The sequence below is a fragment of the Diceros bicornis genome, chromosome 2, assembly GCF_020826845.1.
Source record: "Diceros bicornis minor isolate mBicDic1 chromosome 2, mDicBic1.mat.cur, whole genome shotgun sequence".
Taxonomy (NCBI): domain Eukaryota; kingdom Metazoa; phylum Chordata; class Mammalia; order Perissodactyla; family Rhinocerotidae; genus Diceros; species Diceros bicornis.
This window is the reverse complement of record NC_080741.1, coordinates 69503979-69530363: the sequence shown is the minus strand read 5'-3', so window position 1 is coordinate 69530363 and position 26385 is coordinate 69503979. Positions and strand designations below refer to the sequence as shown.

The following is a 26385-nucleotide window of genomic DNA, read 5'->3' as shown; positions in this document are numbered from 1 at the left end:
GCGTGGTGAGGGGATTCTGAGGAAACGCAAGTGTGGTAAAAGCTGCCTGCTGTCGGGGTGGTGACACACTCCTTGTGTGGCCGTAAAGGCAGCCTCAGAAGAGGGCCCTGGGTCCTGGATCAGCAGTGAGGAGGGGACTGCAGTGGGTCGTGAGCCACCCGTGCGTCAATGGAAGGATGACTAAGAGTGTGAGAAGCGCTGTGTCGCTGGAACCACACCACCTTCTCATGTGGTCCAGGGGGCCCCAGCACCACCAATACCACGAAGACCAGAATGACTCTCCCCACCCACAGCCAAACCAGAAATGCCCTGCTCACTCTGCCCTGTCATCAGAGGGGACTGTCAGCTGCTGTCTGACATCCTGCATGCTTCGGCTCTTAGCCCAGTCTGACCAGCGTGGTTGTGCACAGTCCCTCTTACTGGTTGGTGACAGCTCACTTAGTGTACACATAGAGACTGAGAGCGGGCAAGGGGGTGAGATGGACCGAGAGAGAGGGAGAAAAGGAGGGGAGAGAGGGAGAGAGAAGGAGAGAAAGGGAGGGAGGGAGAGAAATTCTGAGAGAGAGAGAGGGAAGAGAGAGACTAACAGAAGACAAATAGAAAGAGAGTCTGAGAGAGAAGCCACAACTGGAGAGGCAATGCTCTGATGTCGGCATTATCCATCAGACTTAGAACAAGAATCTGTACTTTGAAGAATCCAGCTTCTCCTGCAAGAAAGATCCCAAGATTGTGACCAATTCAGACTTTGCAAGACAAAGTGAGATACCCTGGTCCCTAACTAGAAGTACTTTAGTTAGCTGTAGTAAATGGGAAGATTAAAATCAATGTAATTTAAACTTCTCCTCCCCAGAGGAGTCCAGCATCACAGGCTGCCAAAATAGTGCCCATGCCCTTGATATGTCGAGTACAGTTACTGTAAAAACAGAATTAGTGACACACAAGGTTTTTCTCTACCCCTATCTCTCCAATTGGTTTTTTAAAACTTGGAATCATTCAGGGTTAATCTATAAAACCACCATTTGTTTCAAGAAGGTACAATTTTTCTGTGAACCTGTCTTTAAAGTAAATATTGCGGGGCCGGCCCCGTGGCTTAGCGATTAAGTGCTCGTGCTCTGCTACTGGCTGCCCGGGTTCGGATCCCAGGTGCGCACCAACACACCGCTTGTCAGGCCATGCTGAGGCAGCGTCCCACACACAGCAACTAGAAGGATGTGCACCTATGACATACAACTATCTACTGTGGCTTTGGGGAGAAAAAGGGAAACAAATAAGGAGGAGGATTGGCAACAGATGTTAGCTCAGGGCCAGTCTTCCTCAGCAAAAAGAGGAGGATTGGCATGGGTATTAGCTCAGGGCTGATCTTCCTCACCAAAAAAAATCAATAAATAAAGTAAATATTGCCTAGATGTCTGAAGACATGATTTTTCTTAGCCCACTTTGAGCCCCTCTGGTTGACACCCCTTTCCTGGATCCATTCTTGCTCTGCATCAAAATCCTCTCACATCCGGGTGTTTTCCATAGATGTGATTGGGTTTCTGTTCACAACCCCGTGGTTCAAAAGGTTTCCTTCAGCACTGGTATTTGAGGGAGAAATCCCAAAATGCTGGATAGGGGAAGCAAGGGGACAGAGGATTGGAAATGAGTACCACTCCTGGTAAAGAAAAATTCTTTACAGTAACAGGAATGTTTAACAGACAGACAAAATACCTTCCAAATATGCAAATCTGTGTTTATCTCAGAGAATTCTAAAGGGAACAAATCCGTAGCATTAGCAATTATGACTTAGCTCAGAAGTTTCCCCCCCGCCCCGTAATACTTCTCAACATCAGTATAGCTTAGAGCTTTATGGTAAAATGTTTTCCTCCTATTTCTGTTAAGAGTTATTTGTTTAACATGCTTTTATTATCCCAGATGATGTGATTTGGGAAGAAAGCATTAATTCTCTTATCAGCTCTGTTTCCTTCCCAGTTGTTCAGAGAATTGAGCTACACCAGTAGTTTTTGAAGTAAGAGGCATTAAATAGAGAGCTCATTGCTGACCTGATTGAGTCACTTCTGAACTGTGGCTGCCCAGGCAAAGGGGATCGACAGCTTAGCATTTATGCAGCAAATGTGTTGGAATAACATGGCAAGCAACAGAATCAGGCGCCTTCACACACTGCCACCTCCCAGTTAGGCCTTTGTATCATCTAAATTTCTGGGAAACAAGATGCCTTAACTCTTCATTCCATGCTGCTTGTTCAGTGTGACTTCGGTGAATATTGTTCCTTGAGTGATGGATTTGAAAGGTAGTTGGTGTTTATTATAGGTATTATGAGTAATGTATATTGTCATTCATTCATCCATTTATGTATCCATTCATTCATTCATTCATGAGATATGTACTGGGGCCGGCCCTGTGGCGTAGCGGTTAAGTGCGCACACTCCACTGCTGGTGGCCTGGGTTCGGATCCCGGTCACGCACCGACGCACCGCTTGTCAGGCCGTGCTGTGGCGGCATCCCACATCAAGTGGAGGAAGATCGACATGGACGTTTGTGCAGGGCCAGTCTTCCTCAGCAAAAAAGAGGAGGATTGGCATGGATGTTAGCTCGGGGCTGATCTTCCTCACAAAAAAAAAAAAGAGAGAGAGAGATTTACTGGCTGTTTATAATGTGCAAGGTCCTGGCAGATATGTGCACTCTTGTAACTGAGTATTCCTAACTCTGAAACATATTGCCTACATTATCCTGTTAGAATAATGTCAAATATAACCTTGTCAAAACAACTAGTCTGCAGGGTGTCCTTGGCGTACACTGTTAATCTGTGATTGTTCTCTAATGAGCTTGATGATAAATTAGATGCTGGCAGCTCATTTAGGACCACTGGGTGAGGGGATGGTTTTGTCCCATGCAGTCATTGACTTGTTTATTCAGCAGGGGTCTACTGAGCACCTACTATGTGTCACTGTGCGAGGTGCTGGATCCTCCTCACCCTTTGACCTGCTGGATGATTATAGAAGCTTGTCTAAACCTGTTTTTTGCTATATATGTTTTACCCAGACACTTCAAATCCTTCATATGTTCACAGCCTTCTCATCACTTGCACTGATCATACTTTATCTTCTCCGTCCTTTGTCTACTTCCCACCCTACCCAGCATAGAGCCCATGACTAGCCATTTCAATAGCAAACTCTACCAGCTCTCTCTCCCTTATCCCTTCTCCCTCCACTGCTTTGGCTTTGGCAACTCCCAACTTCATCTTCGATTGAGTCCTCTGTTCTTCCTAAGCTAATGAGTGCTGCTGGTGGTACTCTCAAAACCATGCTGAGTACACAGCTCTGCATTCTGGACTCAACTAAGCAAGCCCTCATGGGCTCCTCCATTCCAGTGTTTGTGGTTTTAGATTCCTCTCATTCACCACATTGACTAGCGTAGAATTTGCCTACTTCACTTGAGCCTCTGCTATACTTTCATTTGATCTCAGCAGATGGTTTAATTCCTCTTTTACTATAAAGATGGTGGTCATGTGACTTGTTTAACTTCCCTTCTCTAAACTCAGAATCTTCAGCATTTTTCCTCTTTGATCGCCTCCTTAGTCTGCAAGACGGAAGGAATTCTCAGTTTATTGAGCAGCTCCTGTGTTCCAGGCAGTGTGGTTGATTGCCCATGCCTAGACGCTACATCCTTCCATTGCTATGACCTCATTCATTCGTTCATTCAGCAAACTTTTGCTGAATGACTGCCAAGTATCCAGTACTGTTAGGCTTTAGTGAAGCAGTGATAGGATACTCTTGGCCTAGTAAGAAGAGACATTTAGTCATTATCATATTGAAATGTCCCTGACTTTTGGCCAACTTAAACATAAAGTACATCTGGAGTACCTGAGATGAGATATTTCCTCTCTAAAGGTAGGGTTTCGGAGGAGTTTATTGGCTAAAGTAGTAGAAACGGGCAACCAAGAGGGAGAGAACCCCATATGTAGAGATGTGAAAGAGCAAAGTGTGTTCAGAAAACAGCAAGTAATCGGGTGTAATGTTGAGTTAGTGGAGGAGGACAGCAGGAGAGACATCTGGGAAGTTACACAAAGGCCTTGTTATTCTAAACAAAGGAATTAAGATTATCCTTTAAGAACAGGGGTGCTTTGGGAGGTTTGCAAGCAAGGGAGTGACTTGACCAGATTAGCTTTCGATGTTTATGATAGTAGCAGAAGTTTCCTTGTGTATTGCAGGAGAGAAATGATGAGGGCTGGATGGCCGTGTTGATGATGAAGAGAATGGGGATAAATTTGATGGATACATAAGACTAAGAATTATCAGGTCTTGGTGATCAACTGGGTGTCAAAGGAAATGACAGTGACTTTTTCCTGATCAGGAAAAGTAGCAGGTTTAAGGAAAGAGGGCTCAGTTTTGGACATGTTGAGTTTTAGGGACTTGGATAGGCTTTGAACGGTGGGAATAACCAATAAGGGAGAGAAGTAGCTATTGGGGATCCAATCTGGAGTAATCACTGAATAGATGGGGGTAAAACATATATGGAGGGCCCAGGAGAACCTTAAAGACTACCAACACTGAATGAGTGGATGGAGGTAGTGAAGTCTTTCAAAAATGACCAAGGAGGTGAAGGGTCACAGAGTCAGGCGGTGCACCAGGGGATATGGTCTCAGGGAAGCTGTGGGAGAAGTTTGAAAGAGTGGCCTTCAGTGTCAGGTGTGACAGAGAACCTCTGGTCTGTTGGGTTCTGCGGTGTTTCTTGGTATGTCCTGGCGCCACCTGCATCCACATCCCCTGGCCTGCCTGTTGTGAATGCTGCCTCCAGGGTTCTACCATGGCCTTCCTGCCTGGATCTCCGTGAAGTATTTGATTCCAATTGGCTTTGGAGTTTAGGAACACTATCCTAGCCTGGAGAATTGAGAATCCACAGTGCAGAGAGTTGCAAGGAGGAGATATAAACATAGAGGCAGTACCCTTTCAAGAGGCTTAACTGAATAGGGGAAAGAGGTTGAAGGGTGGGCTCTGGAGGAGTGGAAGAGTAACCTGGAAATGACTGTTTAGGGTCAGAGTACCTTGAATTTATTTATAGGGTAAAATGAGGGAGCCAGTAGAGAGAGAGAGGAGGTTGGTGTTGGAGGGGTAATAACTGATGGAGCGCATGAGTATAAGAGTGAAGTTAGAAGGATGAAGATATTTGATGTTGGGTGGGGGAATTCCCTTTTGCCTTCTCCATCATCTTATCATACTTAACCTCTCTAAACCACTTGAAACCATCAACCACCCCTTCCTTCTTGAAACTCCCTTCTAGCTTCTATGTCACTCTCTAGGGCTCTACCCCTGACTGTGCCTCTATGGTGTATTGGACAGAAATTGAATGACTTCGAGGTTCAGGTGTTTGGCCACTGGCTTTGTATATGTGTATGCATGTTAATACTCCCTGAACTTCAGTGTCGTCTTCTAAAAAATAAAGGTTAATATGTAGCCCACAGGATAGTTATGAGGACTAGAACTTAATACTCAGTAAATGTCACTCTTCCTGTTTCCTAAATAGGGGAATTGACTATGATTTGTTCCAAGGACCTCCTCTCTCAGCCTTACCCACTCCCTTTGAACTGTCACCTCTGTACTGATGACTGCCCACTAGCTCTTGCTTTCACTTCTGCTTCTCTCCTGAGAACAACCTCTTCCCCTCACTAGGCTGTTCTCACAAGAACACCATTATTCTCCCAGTCACTGGGCTGGAAATCTGAGAAACTTCATTGATGCCACCTCGGCTCTTATAATCAGACAGTTCCCAGGTCATCAGTTCTAGCTGCACAATATCTCATTCATTCATTCATTCATTGATCTGATGTTGAATTATTGATCGAACTGCCTGGTACTCTGTTAAGTACAAGACTTGATCCCTGGCTTACAGTTAATCATTCAGAAAATGAGAATAGAGTGTAGTGATTGTTCTGTAAGATTTAGTATAAAACTTGATGAGACCCATTGGGAGAATGCCTATCCCAGACTTGGTGGTGGGGGTGGTCTGTAAAAGCTTCTTAGCTTGAACTGTTTTGAGGTTCAAAAGGAATTGGCTCCATAAAGATTCATGGCAGAGGGCCAGCCCCATGGCTTAGCGGTTAAGTGCGCGCACTTCGCTGCTGGCAGCCCGGGTTTGGATCCCGGGCTTGGATCCCGGGCGCGCACCGAGGCGCCGCATCTCCGGTCATGCTGAGGCTGCGTCCCACATACAGCAACTAGAAGGCTGTGCAACTATGACATACAACTATCTACTGGGGCTTTGGGGGGAAAAATAAATAAATAAAATCTTTAAAAAAAAAAAAGATCCATGGCAGAGACACAGAGATAGAGGGAACGTGCATGTGGAGGTACAGAGGCATTAGAGTCAGTTGTTGAGTGTGGCCACAACGTAGATAGGGAAGAAGAGAAGAGGAGAGAGGGAGTGAGCAAGAGCGCACTGGTTCAGCCAGCTCACGAGGGCTGTGTGTCTGGCCCAGCACTGTGCTACACAAATAAAATGGGAGCCCCAAAAGGAATTTCAAATTTTCTATTAGCTGCATTGAAAAAGTAAAAAGAATCAGGTGTAAATTATAATATCATTTAATCCAATTTATCCAAAATATTATCATTTCAACATAATCAGTTTTTAAAAATTATGAAAGACACATTTTACATTCTTTTCTTTCATACTGTCTGAAAAATCATCTCAATTCAGATATTAAAATTTCATCAGAAATACTTTTTATTTCAATACTGTATTTAAATGTTATATTTAAATTTCATAAAACTTACAGTTGAAAAAGTAGATTCACATACCCGAGTTATTCAACACATACTTAAAAGTTTTCCAGTATCTGAATTTATTAGTTTTTAAATTTAAATAACTAATTTGCCTTAAAATTACACATACATTAAAAATTCAGTTCTGCAGTCACGCTAGCCACATTTTAGGCGCTCAGTAGCCTTATGTGGCCAGTGGCTTTCATGTTGGACGGAGCAAGCCTAGAGGTTCAAGACTTCACACTTGAGGCAGTAGGGAGCCATTGAAGAAGGGCTGTTGGAGCAAGGGTGGTGACACAAGAAGACGTGCTGTGGTGTGGGCAGACTAGGAGATGCATTAATTCACATTCAGAGTTATAGACTGATGGGGGCATGCTCCGAGGCAAGGGTATGGAGAAGCAGATATAGTTAGAGAGGAGGAAGAGTGGATGGGCATTGGTAATAAACTATCAGATAATTCCTGATTCGGAATGTGACCCCGTTCCAGAAAACCCCTGGCTTGGGGGTTTGGATGGAAGGAAAAGTAGACGATCTCAGTTTGAGACAAAGTTGAGGTTCTTTTAGGATATCAAAGTAGAAATGTCCAGAAAATTGTAGGAGTGGGGGTCTGCAGTTCTGGAGAGATATTTTGGTTGAATCCTAAAATGATTCAGGAGTCACTAGTATAGGCAGATGTGAGGTAAAGCCATAGGATGGATAAGGTCTTCCAGGGATGGTGCTTAAGCGCAAAAGTCAGCAAGCTACAGCCCTGTGGGCCACGGCCAGCTGCCACCTGTTTGGTAAATAAAGTTTCATTGGAACCCAGCCACACCCATTTGTTCACATATTGTTTCTGGCTGTGTTTGTGCTACAACAAAGCCACCACTCTGAGTAGCTGGGACAAAGACCATGTGGCCTGTAAAGTCGAAAATATTTACTATCTGGCCCTTTCTGGAAAAAGTTTGCCAACCCACGCTTTAGAGTTTGGGGGTGCTGAGGATGGAACTCTAGGCAAGATAGAAACATTTAAGAATGCATAGAGGAAGTTAAGTTCATTAGAAAGAGTGAGAAGGAGCCATCAGATATGTAGGCAGGCAACCAGGATGAACAGGAAAACCTGGAGGCAAAGAGAAGAGATTTTTTTCCCAAGAGAGACAAAATGCAAGTGTAATGTGTTGTCAAGAGGTCAAGTAAGGTAAGGATTGAAAAGTGTCAATTGAATTTAGCAACTCCAAGTTCATTAGCAATTGTGGTAGGAATATTTTCAGCAGAGAGGTGGGGCAGAAGCCAGCTTGCAGTGGGCTGAGGAACCAGTGGGAGGGAGGAAGTGGAGACAATGGAGACAGTGAGGTATAGTTCTTTCAATTAGTTGGCAATAAAAGGAAAGAGAGAGCAGGAGGGAGCCGAAAGAGACACTTGAGGTCGAGGAAGATTATATTTTAAGATTGGTATGCATACCTGACAGAGGGAGAGGGAGAGTTGAGAGGTACCAGTGGGAGAGGGAGACATCGCTGGGAGAGGGCAGCATCAGTGGGAGAGGGACGCATTGATGGAGGAGGAGTTCAAGAGGCAGGGGGAGGTGGGAGGGAGGTCCAGCCCTCTTTTCATTAAAGCTTCCTAATTTGTCCCCTGGTCTCCTTGTTTTGGCCCCATCCTGGGTATCCTGGGTATTCTATCAGTATCCTGAAAAGCTTGTCATATCCCAGCCCTTCTCTGCTCAATTAGGGTCCCATGTCCAGTCTTCACTTTCAGGCTTAGCCACTTTCATTTCCAGGCACCTCTCCTCCTATTTGCCTGTGAGCACACCCTCCCTCAGCCCATCTCAGCCCTCCTCATGCCTAACGTCTTGAAATACAGTACTCCATTCATATGTCAGGGCATCACCCAAGTCTTGCCTACCCTGACCTATAATAGGTGCTCAGTTGAGTAGTATTTATGAAGTAGAAATGCAAGCAAAAATCACAGGTCATTAAAATTTTAAGGCACATTATAAATTTATTATTGAACAAGAAACAGGACTCATTTCTTTGATCCCATAATAAAAACAGTACAAATTCACATAGGACAGTTTTCTCAACCATGATGCTATTGACATGGGGGACTGGATGATTCTTTGCTGTGGGGGCTGTCCTGTGCATTGTAGGATGTTTAGCAGCATCCCCGGCCTCCCAGTACCACCTCTTACCTCCAGTTGTGACGACCAAAAATGTCTTCAGACATTACCAAATGTCCCCTGAGGCGTATCCTTTTCCCTCATACTTTTCATTTTTAATAGTTGCATCCAAGAGAAATTATCCTAAAGATATATCTTATTCCAGGCAGTGATAAATGAAAACCACCCACTTTTGACTGCTAACCAAGCTTCCAGTGCCTCTGTCCTATTCCATCTAACAATATATCAACTTATAAAAAATCAAAACAGATGCTCTGGCTTGTGAGCTGATGGTTGTATCACTTAGCTACTATATGTTAAGATCTTGAAGTCTTAACACAAACTCCGTTTCATGTGACATACATGCCCCAACTTCTCTGCCTGTTCCAAACCAACTCTTGTTTTTTATTCTTTGATTGGGGCCATTCTGATCAAAGTGAGGTCAGAATTCTCCCATCACAAATATCCACCTGTTGGTAGGAAGCCAACTTGTTTGTACAAAAAGTTTGTACAAAAACTTGTACAAACATAGAGAGCTATTACATCATATTTAAAATTTTTATTTAAAGTTCACGAATTCATGGGAAATGAGCAAAGGGAAGACATGGTAGACTTTGGAGGGCTATTTTAAGGAACACTTGAACACACCCGGTTGTAATGTTATGAAAGCTCCTCATTCCATATGGTAGACTCAAGTCACCCTGCTCCTGGGGTGGGCATCCTCAGTGGTGGGAATTTGGTCAGAGACGCTCTTCAACTCCTGTTCAGTATAGTTTTCCCACTGTATAGATGTGTGCCAGGTGCACTAATAATTAATCAGTTGTGTCCACAATATAAGATACAAGTTGGCTAATCCTAGCTGCGATTATTAGCATGTACTTTCTTGACTTCAACAAACTGCACATACGAAGGAGAAATTCTGCTGAAAAGCCAATTAAAGATTTTTCTTTAGGTATGGAGGCTTTAAAATGATAATCAAAAGACTGCTTAGAGCAAGGCTGGTTTGCCCTATTACCCTCTGCCCTGCTCTGCATTTTTCCTTTTAACTACAACTTGGTAAACAAGAGCTAATTCTTAGTAATAACCCAGAAAGTTAATGTCATTCTCTAAGCTGTCATTAGAAGAAATGTTGACTTTATTGATGTGATATTCCTCCTATAGCCAGGAAAACATTTTTAAAAATAATTCAACTGAGAGCACGGTCCTACTTCAGGCTCATTTTATGATGGGGAGAAGAGTATTCTGCGCTTGGGAATTTTTTAGTGGCTTCCCAAAGGTCTGGGTTTTATGGGCTACTAATAATCACTGTGATTTATTGAGCACCTACTACATACAAGGCACTTTACATATATTAGCTTTGTGTGCTCTCAGAGCACTGTGCATTTTCATAGTAGCACTTATCACAGTTCTAACCTCCACTTATTTATATGATTAATTGTTTAACGTGCATCTTCCCCACTAGACAATCACCTCCACGTCTATGGATCTGTATTGATTTTTGTTCCCTGTTGTTGCCCCCAACACTTAGGGCCTGGCACATATTAGGTACAAAATAAATATTGCTTGGATGGATGAGTGAACCCAGATGCAGAGTGGTATGATTTTAGAAATGAGGAAATGGAAAGAGAGAGTGGTTGGGTGTCTTATTAAAAATCTAAAATTGGCAGGGTAGGGAATCAAGTTCAAGTGTGTCTGGTCCAGTGGCTACTCCCTTTCCACCACACCTGCCTTCTCAAACTTTAATGTGCCTTTGAATCACCTGGGAGAATCTTATTAAAATGCAGATTCTCATTCAGAAGGTCTGAGATGGGCCCAAGAATTTGCATTTCTAACAGGTTCCCAGGTGATGCCCATGCCACCCTCCACAGAACCATGCTTTGTGTAGCTGAGGTCTGCACCACAGTTGCAGTGTGAAAAGTGATAACTTCCTTACCTGTTGGAGGCATATGTGGTTCTATCTGCAAAGGCTTGCCGTCAGACAGAGCCCTTGCACCTGTACTGGTCTCCTAAGGAAAGTGTCTCAGGGATCTGCTTTTGGATAAATACACTGGCCCCTTCCATCAGTTGGTTATCCATGGGCTATGATCTTTGACCAGTCTTATCTCAGGTATTGATGATACTAATGGGCCCTGCTGCCTCCATTATAAGTCTCATAGTTGGTACTAGGTGTTGTTTCTGCTCTAAAGATGTCCAGGACCCCCACCCCTCACATTTACCATGTGAAATGCCAAGGAGTAGCAATACCTTTCAAAAGTTCCTTTGGGTGTTTAGTTGATGAATGAGTCTTGTTGAGAATCTAGAGTCACCAGACATCAGATGGTCCCACCAGCCATCAAATGGCCCAAAACCCAGTGGGTGAAGGAAGGCTGCCTCAATGACCCTTCTGTTGCTACCCATTCTACCTATTCGAGGTACTTCAAGCTCTACCCTTCTTGTTAGCATGTCTGTGACAGCCTCTTCCTAAATATCCTCCCAAGCTCAGCACTTCCTCCTAGCTCTTGAGCAATAGGGACAGAGGTTGGCTTTTTTACTAGTCAGAGTGGGGGGTCCAAGGTCTAGGTGCTTATCTTGACCCTTTGACACCACATAGGGGAGCATATCTCTGTGAGAAGGGGCCCCTCAGTCAGAGCTGTGATTCCATATCACTGAGCAGTCTGATGCCCAGCCCCACCTATAATTTGTCACCACCTCTGGCTGTTTCATCAGTCTCTGAGTTCAATTCTTGCTAACTGTAGGATGATATCTGGGTTCTGACTTTAGGCCGACTGATTCTTTCTTCTTCCCAGCCATTCACATCAGATCTATTCATAATCTTTGTGCCTGATTGGAGCCTACCTTTCATTCATCATGTAACATAATGTCACCATTTTTGTGTATATGCAAGATTAAAGATTCGTATATGTTGTATTCTAATTGTGTAGTAGTAAGAATTGAAGGGATACTTAAAAAATTTATTTTAGCTCTGTATTTTGAGAAACTCTTTCAGATACTCCTTTATAGTATTCAGCTCTGGTAAATGGTCATGAAGGATGTTTTAATGAGATGAGGACTTGCAAGTTAAGTATATTATTGAAATCACATTGAAAGTAATTTGGCAGATACCTGTAGTTTGTCCTGAAGCCACTTATTGAAGAGCTTGCTTTAATTCTCTTCACATGGACAGACAAGGCACAGGAATAAGAGATGATGAATCAGGAGTATACCACTGGTAGAATTTTCTTAAAGCACTCGATGTGTTTTCACATTCTATCTTTTTACATTAGGTTTTCTCCCTTTCATTTTTATTTTCCATTTGTTCAAGAGTGTTACATTGATTCAATCTGTGTAAACTGTATGCCTCTGCTTTTGGATTAATCAGTTTCCCCAAGGTAGTGATTAAAGCATACAGATGTGGGAAGCCACAAATACAAAAGACAGCTTACATCTCACTTTTCTTTTATATATATATATATAGATTAATCCCATTTTGTAATACCTTAGCATCATGGTCATTGTTCCCATTAAATACCGTATTTTGTGAAATGATACAATCTGTGAGGCATTTCTCATTATGTAGACACCATGTCTTTAAATTATGGCAATTTCTTAAGATTTTAAAGCAAAATGAGCTCTTAGAAATGTGATTAATAGTAGAGAATGAAGCTAATGCTGGGTCATCAGTGGCACTCCATTACAAAAAGGTTGGACTAATAAAAGCATCCATCTTTTTGACCAATAAAGCATTTGAATGATATGCTTATAGTTTTTATCATATAGTAGTTACTTGGTACTGAGTAAACTCTGAACTTGCATTGAAGAAAGGCTGTTCTACTTAAGTGGCTGATGCACTAGTTCTTTGATGATGTGAGAAAAGGCAAGTCTGGGAGGGAGGCTTACGTTGGAGCTGCCAGTTTGATTTTTATGTTGTCTTCTGCAAGCATAATACCCATGACCCAGGATCCCCATTCAGTTTGAGGACAAGAGTGGAGAATCTATAGTCAATTGATTATTTATTTCTCTACCAGCATAAGTGTATACAGTAGGCTCTCTATAAGTGTTTCATGAGTTGCCTTGTTAGGAATAACATGCTTAGGAGTCAAGGATACAGCTTGGTCCTCATCTGGGTCTCTTAAGTCTCCTCTAGCTCAGCTCCCCGATACATAAGCTTGTACCACGTGCTGGTGTGTTGGAAGAGGATTTTTAGGTGGTTCATAAATCATTCACCAATTCTCATTTTTGTGATTTGATGTTGAAGCAATTCCATTTTCAGTCTGTTTTAATCTTTCTGATAAAGCAAAGGAGAAAGTCTCCATTTGGTACTAGTATGTCTTTAATCTCTCTTTTCCAGTTGTAAGCTCATTATTTAACAAAGAAAGAACATGCCTCCCCCTCAGAGCCTTTGTGGACAGCAGGATCTAGCTAGACTTTACTAACATTGGTTGGGTTGTATTACATTTATTATAAAGTCTTTCTCTGCTACCGAGGGATACACACTGGTTTCCATTTGACGAAGTGATATAAAGTTTCCTCTGAAATAGATTTCTATGTTTGTTAAAAGTGAATAAATTTTTTTTTTTTGTGAGGAAGATCAGCCCTGAGCTAACATCTGTGCCAATCCTCCTCTTTTTGCTGAGGAAGGTGGGCCCTGAGCTAACATCTATTGCCAACCCGCCTCCTTTTTTTTTCCCTTCTTCTCCCCAAAGCCCCAGTAGATAGTTGTATGTCACAGTTGCACATCCTTCTAGTTGCTGTATGTGGGACGCGGCCTCAGCATGGCCAGAGAAGCGGTGTGTCGGTGTGCACCCGGGATCCGAACCCGGGCCGCCAGTAGCAGAGCGCGCGCACTTAACCGCTAAGCCACGGGGCTGGCCCCAAAAGTGAATAAATTTTTAAAAATAGCATTTGGTGGTGGTATAGATGGAGATGGCAAAAATAATGGAGGTAGAAGTAGTAGTGAGTGCTTGAGGCTTGGAAACTGGCTCAAGTGGCCACTCAGATGACATGACCACTCGAAGAATTTCAGGATTTGTAAGATTTTCATCTCAGGGAAGAGTTGTGGAAAGAATGAATTAGTCCTTTCCAGTCTTGGGGCTCCCCAGCGCTTCCTCGGGATTGTTTTCAGTTTTTAAAATAGTTTATCGAATAGGTTATATGAAAGATTCCTTAATAAATAGACTCTCTGTCAGTTATTTTATTTAGCAAATAAAGCTTTTAAAATTTGGAATGCATGGGGAAAAAAAATAAGTAAACTGGGCACATGCAGGTAAAACTAAAGGTGGATGAGGAGAAGTTTGCCACCACAACTGGGGTAGAGGAAGAAGGTACATTATCCTTCCTACTCGTGGTAAGGAATCAGTAGAATCGTCTTGGAATACAAAGGAGTCCCGTTTGGGTAATGATTCCGTGCCTCGGTTTAGTTTGGCTTGAAAAACTCCAGGGTTCAGTTATTGGCCTTTATCAAGGGAGATGGTTACAACTCTTTGGATTACCATTTAGAATTGTAAACTCTGTTTATAATCCTCTACCGGTGGTCCAGTCCATCCAGACTTTAGGAATAGAAAATAAAAATGAAGGTCAGGAGAACTCCTGGCAAAGATTGGTAGTGCGGATAGTGGGTAATCAGCATTTTCCGGTGAAAATGGGCAGAAAGAATGGCAGACACAGCATTCTGCTTTTTCTTCTTCATTTTTTCTCTCTTGAGCTTCAGGGGGACATCAGATAAGACACTTCATTTTTCTTTGTCTCCTGGTCATCTCGGCTGTGTGCATAGAGTAGTGAGCATGGAATCTGAGAACGTTCAGTTTCCACAGCATTTGAGGAAGAGTCTCTCTGTTACTTGTTCCAGCAGCCAGACTTGCATCATCATTCAGGATTGAGCAAGGCTGGGTTTCCGTCTCTAGGGCAGTGGAACGGCTTGAGCCCCGGAGGGCTTTCTAGGGCAAAAAATGGCGAGTTCTCAGAGTCCCTCCCTATGTCCCTAAGGTGGTAACAGGTCCACAAGCCTGAGAAATTCCCTCCTACTAGGACACTGAGTGCTCAGTGGAAATTTCTTCCCCAGACATTGTTGAGGTCTTGGGGCTGTGCTGGTTTGGGGAAAGGAGACTGTCAGCAGAGAGGGACTTGGGAAACAAACCACAGCACAACAAAACAAAAACACAAAAGAAGACACTCTCAACACTCTTGTTACTTGGTGACTTTAGGGTTACAGAACAAAGATTAGATCACTGAAACAGGAGATGTGAACAAGAGCAGCTAGAGAAGGTTAAGAAGTTTATAGTAGAACTAGGGATGTCAGTATCAGAGGTGGGTGGGGAGACCACTAAAATTTTGGTCCTTTTTTTAGACAAAGATGGAAATTCCAATAATCTGATTGTTACTAATGTAATTGCCAGAATCCTCTGAAGTATATCTTTAGTTTTTTTTAATTTCATTTTCAGATTTTGCTTTGGCTCTCCAGACAGTGTTTTGCTGTACTTTGCACTGACATAATGCAGATTTTTAAGAAATTAATTAACTGATTATCAGTGTAGGATATAGATAAATTACCAAACTGTTTTCCAGGATATTTTGCTTATTAAATTTTAAGTAATGGAGGGCTGTTATTCACACATATCAAAATTAAGTAGTTTAATAATGTTAAAGTATCTGTAAAATAGATTCAAACTAATGCTTTAATTGCAAATTATATACCTAAATACAGTATCTCCGATGAAGTGTGATAACTTTCTTATAATATGCAGTAGGCTGTTTTATGTTAGTACACATGAAGCAAATTTTTGAAGATAAAACATTTCTTTGTAACACTTTTGTTAGTGGACACATTGAACTTATTCACTCTTGGCTTTGAAGACCTAAGATTTCTTTGATAAGCTGACAAAGTGAACTTGTGTGTGGTTATAATGTAACATCAACTGATTAATTTATTTATATAATCTTTTTTAAGGGCAAAATCATAAGCTGATACAGTTTGATTTTTGCAGGGTGGTTGAGAGTGCTACAAGTCTCTTTGTTTGTGGACCCAGTGGCCTACAGGTATCTTGGAACAAGAAACTTGGGGAGAAAGGAACATCAGGGTTTTCTTTCTAGATAAAACATTCAAGATCCGAATCCGTGTTTGACCCATATATTTCATTGATAAAAGAGGAGCCCAGGAAATGAATGCGTAGTTACTCAAGCATGAAGAGTCTTTTAAAGCTGTTACCAAATCCAACCTTTTGTAGTTTAAACCATGTGGATGCTTTATTTTTATCTACAAGCCAGGAAATAAAAGAGTGTTGACTGAGCTCTGTTTGCATTATTTGGGGGTGACCTTTTTTTTCTTGTAAGGTGCCATGTTTTTTTATTTCTAAGTAATGCCACCAGTAAAGAGTTAACTGGATTTTACTTGATTTGCTCTGGCTTATATGATGATGAGTAATGCGAGGCTGGTAACAGCAAATTGTTGTTTATAAGCAAACATGGCATTGTGCAAACAAGCAGGCCTGGTCTCCAACTGGTTTGATTTCATGGTGGTCAGCAGCTGATCTATGTAACATACAACCTTTCTGCCTCTCTAAATGTCAGAAGAATGACTGTTTGTTTATCTTGCCTTCTTCCCAGCTGTTTACTCTGTAATGCATTTACCTCGACCTTGATTCCCAAAGAGTGGCCCCTTTCTCCTCCCCAGTTCTGTTTACATTAGTCCTGCCCCTGGTGTCACCTATGAAATCTGTTGATTATTCCACCTGGTTAATGTTAAATTGCTCTTGTAAGATGATGTGTTTGTTCATAAACACAAATGCTGGGCCCCTTGTTTACTGTACCCATGGCAGCAATCGTTATTAAACAAATATTGCTTTGTTTGCGGGTGTGAGCAGCAGTTTATCCTGCAAGGTCTGTTTTAAAAAACACACACTCCCACATAAAAAAAACTCAAATGCTAGAATTTTGATAACGAAAGAAAAAGGGGAACTTGTCCCTGGAATGTGGTTGAAACAGACTTAGGTTTGCTTTTCTTATCTTTTGCTTGGATGAAGGGGCTGGAGAGATTAGCAAGTTGTTTGGTTTTTCTAAGAGATTTCCTTAGTGTAATGATATCTATGCAGTTGTTTGCTTTCTTCAGGAGGGAGAGAGCTCTCCTGAAAGGCCACTAGCTGGGTAATAGAACATCAGATGGCTAGAAAACTTTGTGGAACAAACAAGGACTTAGAAGGTCTAGGAGAAAAAGTCTAGTGCTATGAACAAGGCAGTCACCTTTGAAAGGTACAATCCTTGGATTTTTGTGTTGTTGTGGGGGCATTGTGTGTTGTCATGTGGGCTCTGTATGATCCTGTGTGATGTGTGTACTCTGTCAAGTTTGAAAAGGGAAGATTAACTTTTAGTTTGATATGTTCTGAATAAATCTTCTGTGATACAAATGGAGACATCTTAACTGGGAGGAAACCATACAATTAATATACATTATATATTTTTAAAAGCTAGTGTTTTTATTCTTAGGTGTTACTCTTACCTGCCTCATTTTACGAGTTTATGCATTGTATCATTTCTAATTAAGTCAAGCAGATGTTGTGTTTCTTCATTCAGCTTGTCATGTGTGACTCTATCCGTTGGGCACTGGGAAGCACATTAGATAAGACCAGACATTAGCCTGTCCTTTGTCATGTTTTGCAAACAGCAGAGAAAACTCAGCTCACATCATCTTTGTTTTTTGTTTTTTGAATCATTGTTTGTTGCCGTTTCTGAATTTGCGTTGTTTCAATACGGGGTAGGCTAGGGGCAGGCTCTCCTAGCGTTTGCTGTAAATTACAAGGATACAGCACTGACTGGGGTGAGAGTAGAGGCGGCGGAGTCATGACCTTCAACCAGTGATAGTCTTTTCTATCAGAAGAAGCCTGCTCATCTCTCTGTAAGAGCAACTTAGCGGGGAAAATACGTATATGCATATTGGAGTTTTTGAAGGATAAAATTAAATAGTTGTCCCTTTCACACAAGGGAGAAATGTGAGCAACAGACCTCTGATGGCCTGCATTCACTGAGTTGCCATGAGGCTGTGAACATATTGTTTGCTTTGGCCACCAGAGCGGTTAGGGGCTGGAGGGGAGGCAGGAGATGCGTGAAGTGTGTCATCGAACATGCCAGTCATTAATTGATGTTAGGAACCTGGTCCCACATATATCAAACTGTATAAAATATGGAAATGAAAAGATAATATTCTGAACTGGTTGTTGGTCACTTGATTCCACCAGCCTATTTGTGAGAGTTCAGCTGTTTGAATGTTCAGATGATTCAAGTTCGTCAGGCTTTGTTAGTTCTCAAACTTAAAATCTATTTTGTTGTGTAAAAATGCATTTTAATTAAGCTCCCCAGAACACCTGGCCCTGTCCTACCCTAAGCGTCAGAAGCTTCCTTGTGGCAAAGGCAAACAGCCTAGGACTGGATTGGCAAACCTCCTTTTTGGTCTCTGTTTAATTATTTGAGCTCGTCCGGATTAATATGCCAGGGAGTGGGGATGCATTCTCCTTTGTACTTCTGCTTACTAGAGCAGCTTCTCTCTAACTTCCATAGTTTGCCCACAGTTGCTATGATTACAGCACTTAAACTCTTGTCTACTGGGAGAGAAGGAAAAGAGGACCAACAGTAGCCGAAATTCTGAAAATATAAATTAGACATCTGTAACTTTTAAGAGGGTGGCATGCTTATTATTTGCACTCATTGATGTCTTGTAAAAAAGATTACAGTGTTCAAGAAAGTTTGATTAAGGTAGGTTGTAAGAGCGAGATATCTACAATTTCTCTGAACAACATTGCGGCACCGGTATTGGAATTTAGAAACGCCCTTTCCTTGGAAATATGATGTCTCCTGTCTTCACCTTGAAAGTCTGGTGGGGAAGGAAAACCACCGTTTTGTTAGGAACATTATTTTATTACACCCTATTCCAATAACTATATTCTGAGTCATGAATTACAGGGAAAATGAAACATCCTATTCTCTACCATTTCCAGTCCCTCTGAATTGCCCTGATGTATATTAAGTAAGTGTTGACCGTGGGTTTTGGTAGAGTTTTTCGTTGGTTGATTATCTTTAAATTTCAACGACTGGGACAATCCTACTTCTAGTAAGACCTAAAATGATTTAATGGCTTAAGTTATTTTCTGAGTTTCAGAACTCCAAAACGGTTGGTCATTCCAAAGAAGTACAGGAAATAGAGTATTTTAAAAGTAGGAACATAAACGGTAATGGCTAGCACAAGCCCTTGATCGCATTTGATTGAGAGGTTGGACTTGGAGTTTTCTGTCGTTTAATCATTTAGTTAAAAATTCAGCAGTTATGTATTAAATTCCTATTATGTGCAAGGCATGCCTGAAAGTAAAGTTCGAGATAAAGGAATTTTTTTTTTTAAATTCTTAAACAAATGGTGGTGGAGAAGTGAAGGAAATCATTTTAGTCTGAATGCTGCTTCTTCCATTTGATTGATAAATATAAATATAAAGTACTTCTGATTGAATTGATAAATACAAACTAGTTCCTATTTCTTTTTTTTTCCCCTCCTTTGAACTATAAAGGTAAGAGAGCTACCATATTACATTCTTAACAATGACCATACTTTTCCTCCCAAACTTCTCACCAACTGAGGATTCCTTGCCTCACTGAGTCCTCGCAGCTGTAGGTTCTCCCCCTGAGATGCGCCCAGTGTATCCTGCCTGTAGCCGTTCCTTTCTGGCACCAAGCCCTGCATTCTCGAAGGCAGAAGAGATGCTTAGCTCCCTCAGGACACATATACCAGTGCTTTCTAGGAGGGGTGCTCCTAGAGCTGATTTCTTTCTCCTCCTCTGAGAGGCCCAGCCCATCACCTCCATGATATTCTCAACCTCTGCTGACCTAAGATCTGAGAAGATTCCAGTTTTGCCCTACTCTGCCATATGGCTAAATAAGTGGCCACTTTTTTTTTTTTTAACATGCTTTTGACAATTTCATTGCTCCTGAACTTTTTCTTCCTAAGTGCTAAATGAAATTCCAGATTTTTAAAGATAGATCTAGACATCTACAGTGCACGATAAAGTTGATAATACATAAATCATTTTTAACAACAGGTATTTGCATAATTTATGGTGTTACGGTGCTATCTTTTTGATATTTATGATGGATAATGCTCAGTTTTTGCCCTCATATTACTGCTTTAAATTATACCACAGGAAAATTAATGAGAAAGTAGATTTATGGGTTTCATTTGTTTGTCAATTCGGAAATTAATTGGGTGTTAATTTTAGCCGTCCCTCATCAGACCAGGACTTCAGCATGTGTGCATTACTTTGCATTCATTGTGGCTTACCTCCCATTTACTGTGGGTCACTAGCTTTGCATACATTAAAATAGCCCTCCGGCTCATTCCCTTGATTACTTTTTGAACTGCCATGCATTAGAAAATTTACGCCTTTCTGTTATAATTATGAAAATTTGGTATTGGAAGATGATGCCTTCGTTACACAGTCAGCACACTGACTTCTCTTCCTAAACTTGGCTCTTGGATGGTCTTTCCATGAAATGGGACCCCCGCCAGTGGGAGCAGTGGATAGACCAATGGTGGTGTCTGAAGGGTTCATTCACAATTTGTGGAAGTCATCTCAGATGAGAAAATAATCAGCTGCTGTTACTCTGTTTCTCTTGTTACATTCTTCCTCCTCCCCTTTTCTTCCTTTAACAGTTTGCTGTGGAACCCCCACCTGTAGGCTGATTCAGCATCTCGGGGCCAGTTGCACCCCCTCCATCATGCCCTTTCTTCACCTGCTTCCTTAACCCCTAAATTTCATTTGTTATCCCCTCCACCAGCCCTTCATCTCCTCATTGCCACCTGCTCCAGTAGCATCTTGCCAGGTGAGGGATGAACAATTGAAAAGCATGTACCACACACTAGGAACTGTGAAGCCTCCATGGTTGTAGCACTCTGCTGAGAGGCTCTTTCATCTGGATGCAGCCTGTTGCCTGGTTCCCTGTCTATTTTGAATAGGAGTAACACCCACGAGAGGAGTAAAAGGATGGAGCTGGTTGAGTGTCCCAGGCCACCCCACTGTTTGCCTACTATGGAAGAAAATCCCCTGGGCTGCACCTTGCTCCTTAAAACTCCTTTCGGTGTTTTGTGTTGCCAGGTATATCTTTTGCACATTCAAAGGGAACCAGTTCATTTACCTAGTGAGCCCCAGAAGTACATGTATGCTTTATATCTTAATGCAGGCAAGCTTTTCTTCTTTCCTGAACCACATGAACACAGTTGTTAAGGATTTTGAATCTTCAGGATGCAACAGGAGTAATTTAAAGAGTTCTTCTTGCAGAACTAGAGCTAGCCTGACTCTCACCTTCACTCTTGTCCAGTCTGCAAACTCTGCATGGAGTGTAACTGATGATAAAGTAAGAGCCACGTGACCAGTATTTCTAAACTATAGAAATTTACATAGTCTCTCCATTCTTAGTGTCCTTCTTTCTCTCTACTTCTCGCCTCTCCCTCCTTCCTTCCTTCCTTCTCATCCCTACTCCCTTCCTCCCTTCCTCCTTCCTTCCCTTTCTCTCTCCCTCCCTTTTTTCCTTCCTTCCTTCCTTTTTTTTTTTCAAAGAGCTTCTGTTATCTTTTCAAAATCGCATGCCATTCTCCTTTCCTTGCACAGGGATGAACAATGAGAAAGAGGATATTTCCTTTTGGATGGGAGGAGGACGTATAATCACTGTAATCATTTTCCTAAAAGTGATTTCACCATTAACTTTTCTTCTCTTCTCCCCATAGAAGTAGAAATATATTTTACAAAACTATGTTTAGTTTAATTTACACATCCTTTCATGAACAGACCAAGTTCTTTAAGGGCATTTATTCTGCTTCATATAAATAATTGATCAGCCAAGTTAATTTACTTCTGCCTGACTTGGTCAACCATAATTAACTGCCCTGAAATCAAGACTGAACTTTTTGTTAGCTTAAAATCTTTCACGAGCATGATAACGAGGGCTTTATTTTCCCTAAATTTTCAGCATCAACACTGTAACCAAGGAAATAATCATAATAATAAAGCATTGCTTTAATTTACTATAAATACGTTGGCCTGGACGTTATGAATTTTCCAGAATATGTCCAGAGAGCAGCTCTGTTGGCAACAACAATAGATAAGCATGCTAAACTCAGTTCTTATCCTTTTCTACAAGTCCCTCCAGCACAAAGATCGATCTTTTGAAATCAGTAGCTCTGTAATGTTTCCAAGCAAGATGAGAAGTGGGCCATTTTGGCTTTCTTAAGCTTTCTGACATCCTTGCGATTGTAGCGTTAGCCTTCGTAGGGTCGTGTTGAATGGATCATACGTGATTTAAACAGGCCCAGCTCATGGGTAGAAGCCATACAGGAAGCCAGAGGAAGGTTTGGTTTTGTTTCTGGAGAAAGGACTTGTTAGGTGGCCATGCCCACCAGGTGCCATGCCTGCATATTCAGGCACTTGGGATAATCGTGCATCGTTTCTTGTTCTCAATGTTCGTTGGTTATGGGGAGTCCCAGAGGGAAGCTGAGGTCATACAAACTGAGTGCCTGGGGCACGCTCCCTCTAAGAAAAAAGGGTGCAGTGTTCTACGTTCGAGAGCACAGATGCCCCTCATACACATTGACTTGCCTCCAGATGACTCTAAAATTGTGAAACGCAATAGAAAAAGACAAATAGAGTTGTTTGCTAAAGAATGCTGACACTTTCATCTTTGGATTTTAGATGCTTTTCTTTGTCCACCTCTCATTCTCATTATTGTCTTTCCTGGAATTACTTCGTTTTCCTTTCATTGATTTACTAATTCACCACCTTGCACAGGACTTTGCAAAGAGGAAATTCTCTGTCATTTATTGAATGGACACGTTCATGTCTGAAGTGGGGACTGATTATGGCTGCGTCGATTCCTTCACCTACTGAGCTTTGGTTTTCTTATCTGTAAAATGGGAATAAAACCACCAACCTTTTCTCCCTCCGAGACTTGTTATGAGTTTGAAAAGTATCAGAGGGCTTTGTAGTTTGTGAAGCATGGCACAGATATAAAGGCTTATTAAATGGCTTGGATCATTCCATAGAAAGAAATAGTGCCAGCCCAGATATTGTTAGAAATGTTCTTAGACATCGATACTTCTAATTTTTCACATGTGCTTTTCAAAAAGCTGTTTTCTCCTGATTGGTGTGGGAGATTATGGGAAATTTTAAAGCTTCCAACCTACATACTACTGTTAGCACTTGACTAATTAAGGACATCTTCAGACCAAAATAATCCTTTATGCAATTTTGGTCCCAAAGCCTGCACTCTCACAAACCTGATTCGCAAGCCAAGCTGCTTGGCCTGGTGCCTGCAAAACTTGTACTGAAGGACTTGGCAGTCTTCTCTGGAACTGCACGGAGCAAAACCTTCTCATCAAATTGTGGATTGGAGATTGTTCTTACTCCACCCACCAGGATGTTGTTGAACCAAGGAAACAAGCAGGGCCCGTCTCTTAGACACCTGTTCAGGTTGGAGTCCTGATGGGCACATGTTTTGAAAGTAGCCTTCTGCTTGTAGCCCTGCTCCACGAAGACAGGATATTTGGCTAAATATGCCCCATTCTGGGGGAAGGTATAGATTTTATGTATAGGCAATGTTTTTTCTTTTGGGGGGGTCCAATCCCTGATATGGATAGTCTTTCCAGAAGGTAAAAAAAAAATTTTTTTCTTTAGGTATGCTTGTGACATATTCTAATAATTCTATGGGTGTCCTTGCTAACTGCTCTGAGACAACTGTTCTCTCCCTTAAATACCTAAACACTGTCTTTTCCTAGTTTCTGTACACATGGGCAAGTTTTGCGGAACTGAAACTGAAACATTAGGGGAAAAATACCTAGATTTCACAAATTGATTCTTTTTTTTGGTGATGAACAAGGTACTTACATTGCCCGGTTCTTACATCTTAGAGAAAGTTTCAGTTGTTTTTTGATGGATTCTTTACTCTGGAGACAGTAAGGCTATAAATGCAGTTTTTAAAGGACTATAATTACTGGAAAGTCTGATCTGAAGAAATGAGACTGAATCAGCTGTTGTTTCTGAGTTTGTTTCCCACCTGTTAACAAAAAATGCCATTCTTAATCCCCTTCAGAATTGGAGTAACTTTAAAAAATATGTCTTCTGGGTTTATGAAGTTTGTATTCAAGTTGGATCATACTGTGGCCTGAAAGGAAATGAGGAATGATGTGAATTTTTCAGCTTTTAATTCTTCCATTTGGTTTTTGTGCAAGTCTATAGAAAAGAGACTTAAACCAATTTCTAGCAAGACAGCAACCTCCTGTATAGATGTCAAGACTATGTCAGTTTCCCTTTTGTCACATACGTCATGTGTGGGGGAGAAATCTGTAGCACTGGGTGTACATATGTCTTTCCAGGATTCGAAAAAATTTGTGTTAATAGTTTTCTGCCTTTTATCTGAGATTATTTCACATTCAAGTCTTAATTATTCAGGCATTTCTTAGCTTTGATGTTTGAATTGTCAACTTCCTTTAGTGACTGTTGTTTTTCATTTTTGAAGTCCTAGTCTATGAACTTGGAGTATGACCCTGCCATTTTCATTGTTTAGCCCCCACTGCACGTCAACTTTAATGTGGTTAAGAACTTGGACATCAGACTGAACTTGCTCAAATCCTAATTCCGCCATTACTGGCTGTGGTCTGTGTTGGGCAAATTAAAGTAACTCATGGAGCCCTAATTTTCTCATCTGCAAACTGGGGATAGTGAATTGTCATCAGAACTAAATTGGAAAATACATATAAATCACCTGCAGTGGGGCCTGGCACAACACTGCTGATCAATAGATGGTAACAGTTGATATTAGCAAATATTAGCAGTCTTCTCTCATAATTGGACACCTTCACTGAAAGTTGGACTGCCTGGGATAATTATTTTGTACCTAGAGAGTAACCAGGCGGACTGTGAAATATATTTACACGTGGGCATTTTCTCTCGCTACTCATCTTGTACTATCTATTTTTTTTATTAGACTGTTAGTACTTTCAAATTCAGACCTTTGGTTTGGTCTGCGTGGGCAAGATTGTCTCCAAAATAAATATAACAAGGCCTAGACCTTTCAGGCCTTAAACCAAACTAGAGGTTAGTGATCCAGCATGAGAAACACCTAACTTGGAATAGGATTTCTCACGACAATTTTAACCATGAGAGAGTCTGAATTTGTTTAGCTTCTGAAAAGTGGGGACTTTTTTTTTTTTCTAAAAGTGGCCTATCTTATTGGCCAATTATGGCCAATTTTGAAGAGTTTCAGTACCTGAGTGATTCCAAGGAGTACGAATCTTGAAAACGCTGTTTGGTTTTTGACTGTGAGGGTTTGAGTGTGAATGACCTCAGGGGACCTACCTGATAATGTCATCTCCTGATAGACTGAAGTTGGAGACTGTTCCTCTAAGAATATAACATCACCACCAGAGCCTGCACATACAAAAATTTAATGTTATACCTCATATGCTGTATAGAATGACATTGGGTTTTTGAGCAAAACATCCAGATATAATCACAGAAATTGAACCATAAATTCTAGGTTCACGTGAAAATATTTATTTTTTCTAAGGGGAAAAAGATAACATATTTAAAACATTTCTACTAAAACTTGAATCTGGACCCGCAGTTTCTGACTCAAAAACTAGGAGACTGGACCACTAAAGAGGGATAAATTGAGTGGGAGAAAATGACAACTGTGTACAGATTTTGGCAACATTTAAGGCAGGGCCCTTCTCCTTATGTACAACAACTGTTTTAACAGCTGCTTTTTCCTTTCTCCCCTCCGCTCCCTCCTGAAAACCCTTCTATCAGGTTTTTGAGTCATGATGCAAGAATCTGGGACTGAGACAAAAAGTAACGGTTCAGCCATCCAGAATGGGTCGAGCGGCGGCAACCACTTGTTAGAGTGCGGCAGTCTTCGGGAAGGGCGGTCCAACGGAGAGGCAGCGGCCGGGGACGTCGGGGCGGCGGACCTCGCGCACGTGCAGCAGCAGCAGGTACTGTGCCCTGGACTGGGGCTGCGGAGGGCGCTGTGTGCGCATTCCGCCCTTCCTTTTACACTTCACCGCTGTGGATGTTTTATGCCCCCCTGTCTGCCTGCCTGCCTGTGAGCAGCATCTCTCAAGCCCCTCAGGGCACTAGAGTCCTGGTGGTTGGCTCAGACACTAATTCTCAAGCCCTCCGGAGTTCAGTCTTGGAAGCCCCCTCTTGGGGAGCGGTTGTTGGGAAGGAGATTGACTGGACCCCTTGGCCACTCCCTCCCACCCGCTAATGTGTCAGCGTAAAGTTTTAACTATTTGGTATAAAATTCATCTTTGGAGAAATAGTTCCCAACACTTCAATTCAAAATGAATACATAAATAGGCTTATTAAGCCTTATGAAGAAGGAAATGAAATAAGGGATAATGGGTAAAGGAGAAATAAGAGATATAAGAGAGAAAAGAGTAGGTGAATAAGGAGAGGAGAAATAAATAGAAATACAGGTGGAGTTGGGTAAATGACAGGC

At 41.7% G+C, this 26385-nt stretch overlaps 1 protein-coding gene across 13 annotated transcripts in view; it reads left to right on the top strand.

The window, feature by feature from the left end:
• The window catches only part of FOXP1 (forkhead box P1), a 575925-nt gene that overhangs the window by 322449 nt on the left and 227091 nt on the right, over positions 1 to 26385 (top strand). For all 13 annotated transcript variants that reach the window (XM_058562979.1, XM_058562935.1, XM_058562954.1 and 10 more), the window contains one exon: positions 25692 to 25876. In XM_058562979.1, the coding sequence (XP_058418962.1) occupies positions 25703 to 25876 (174 nt within the window). In that variant the 5' untranslated portion in view covers positions 25692 to 25702. The remainder of the gene's footprint in view (positions 1 to 25691; positions 25877 to 26385) is intronic.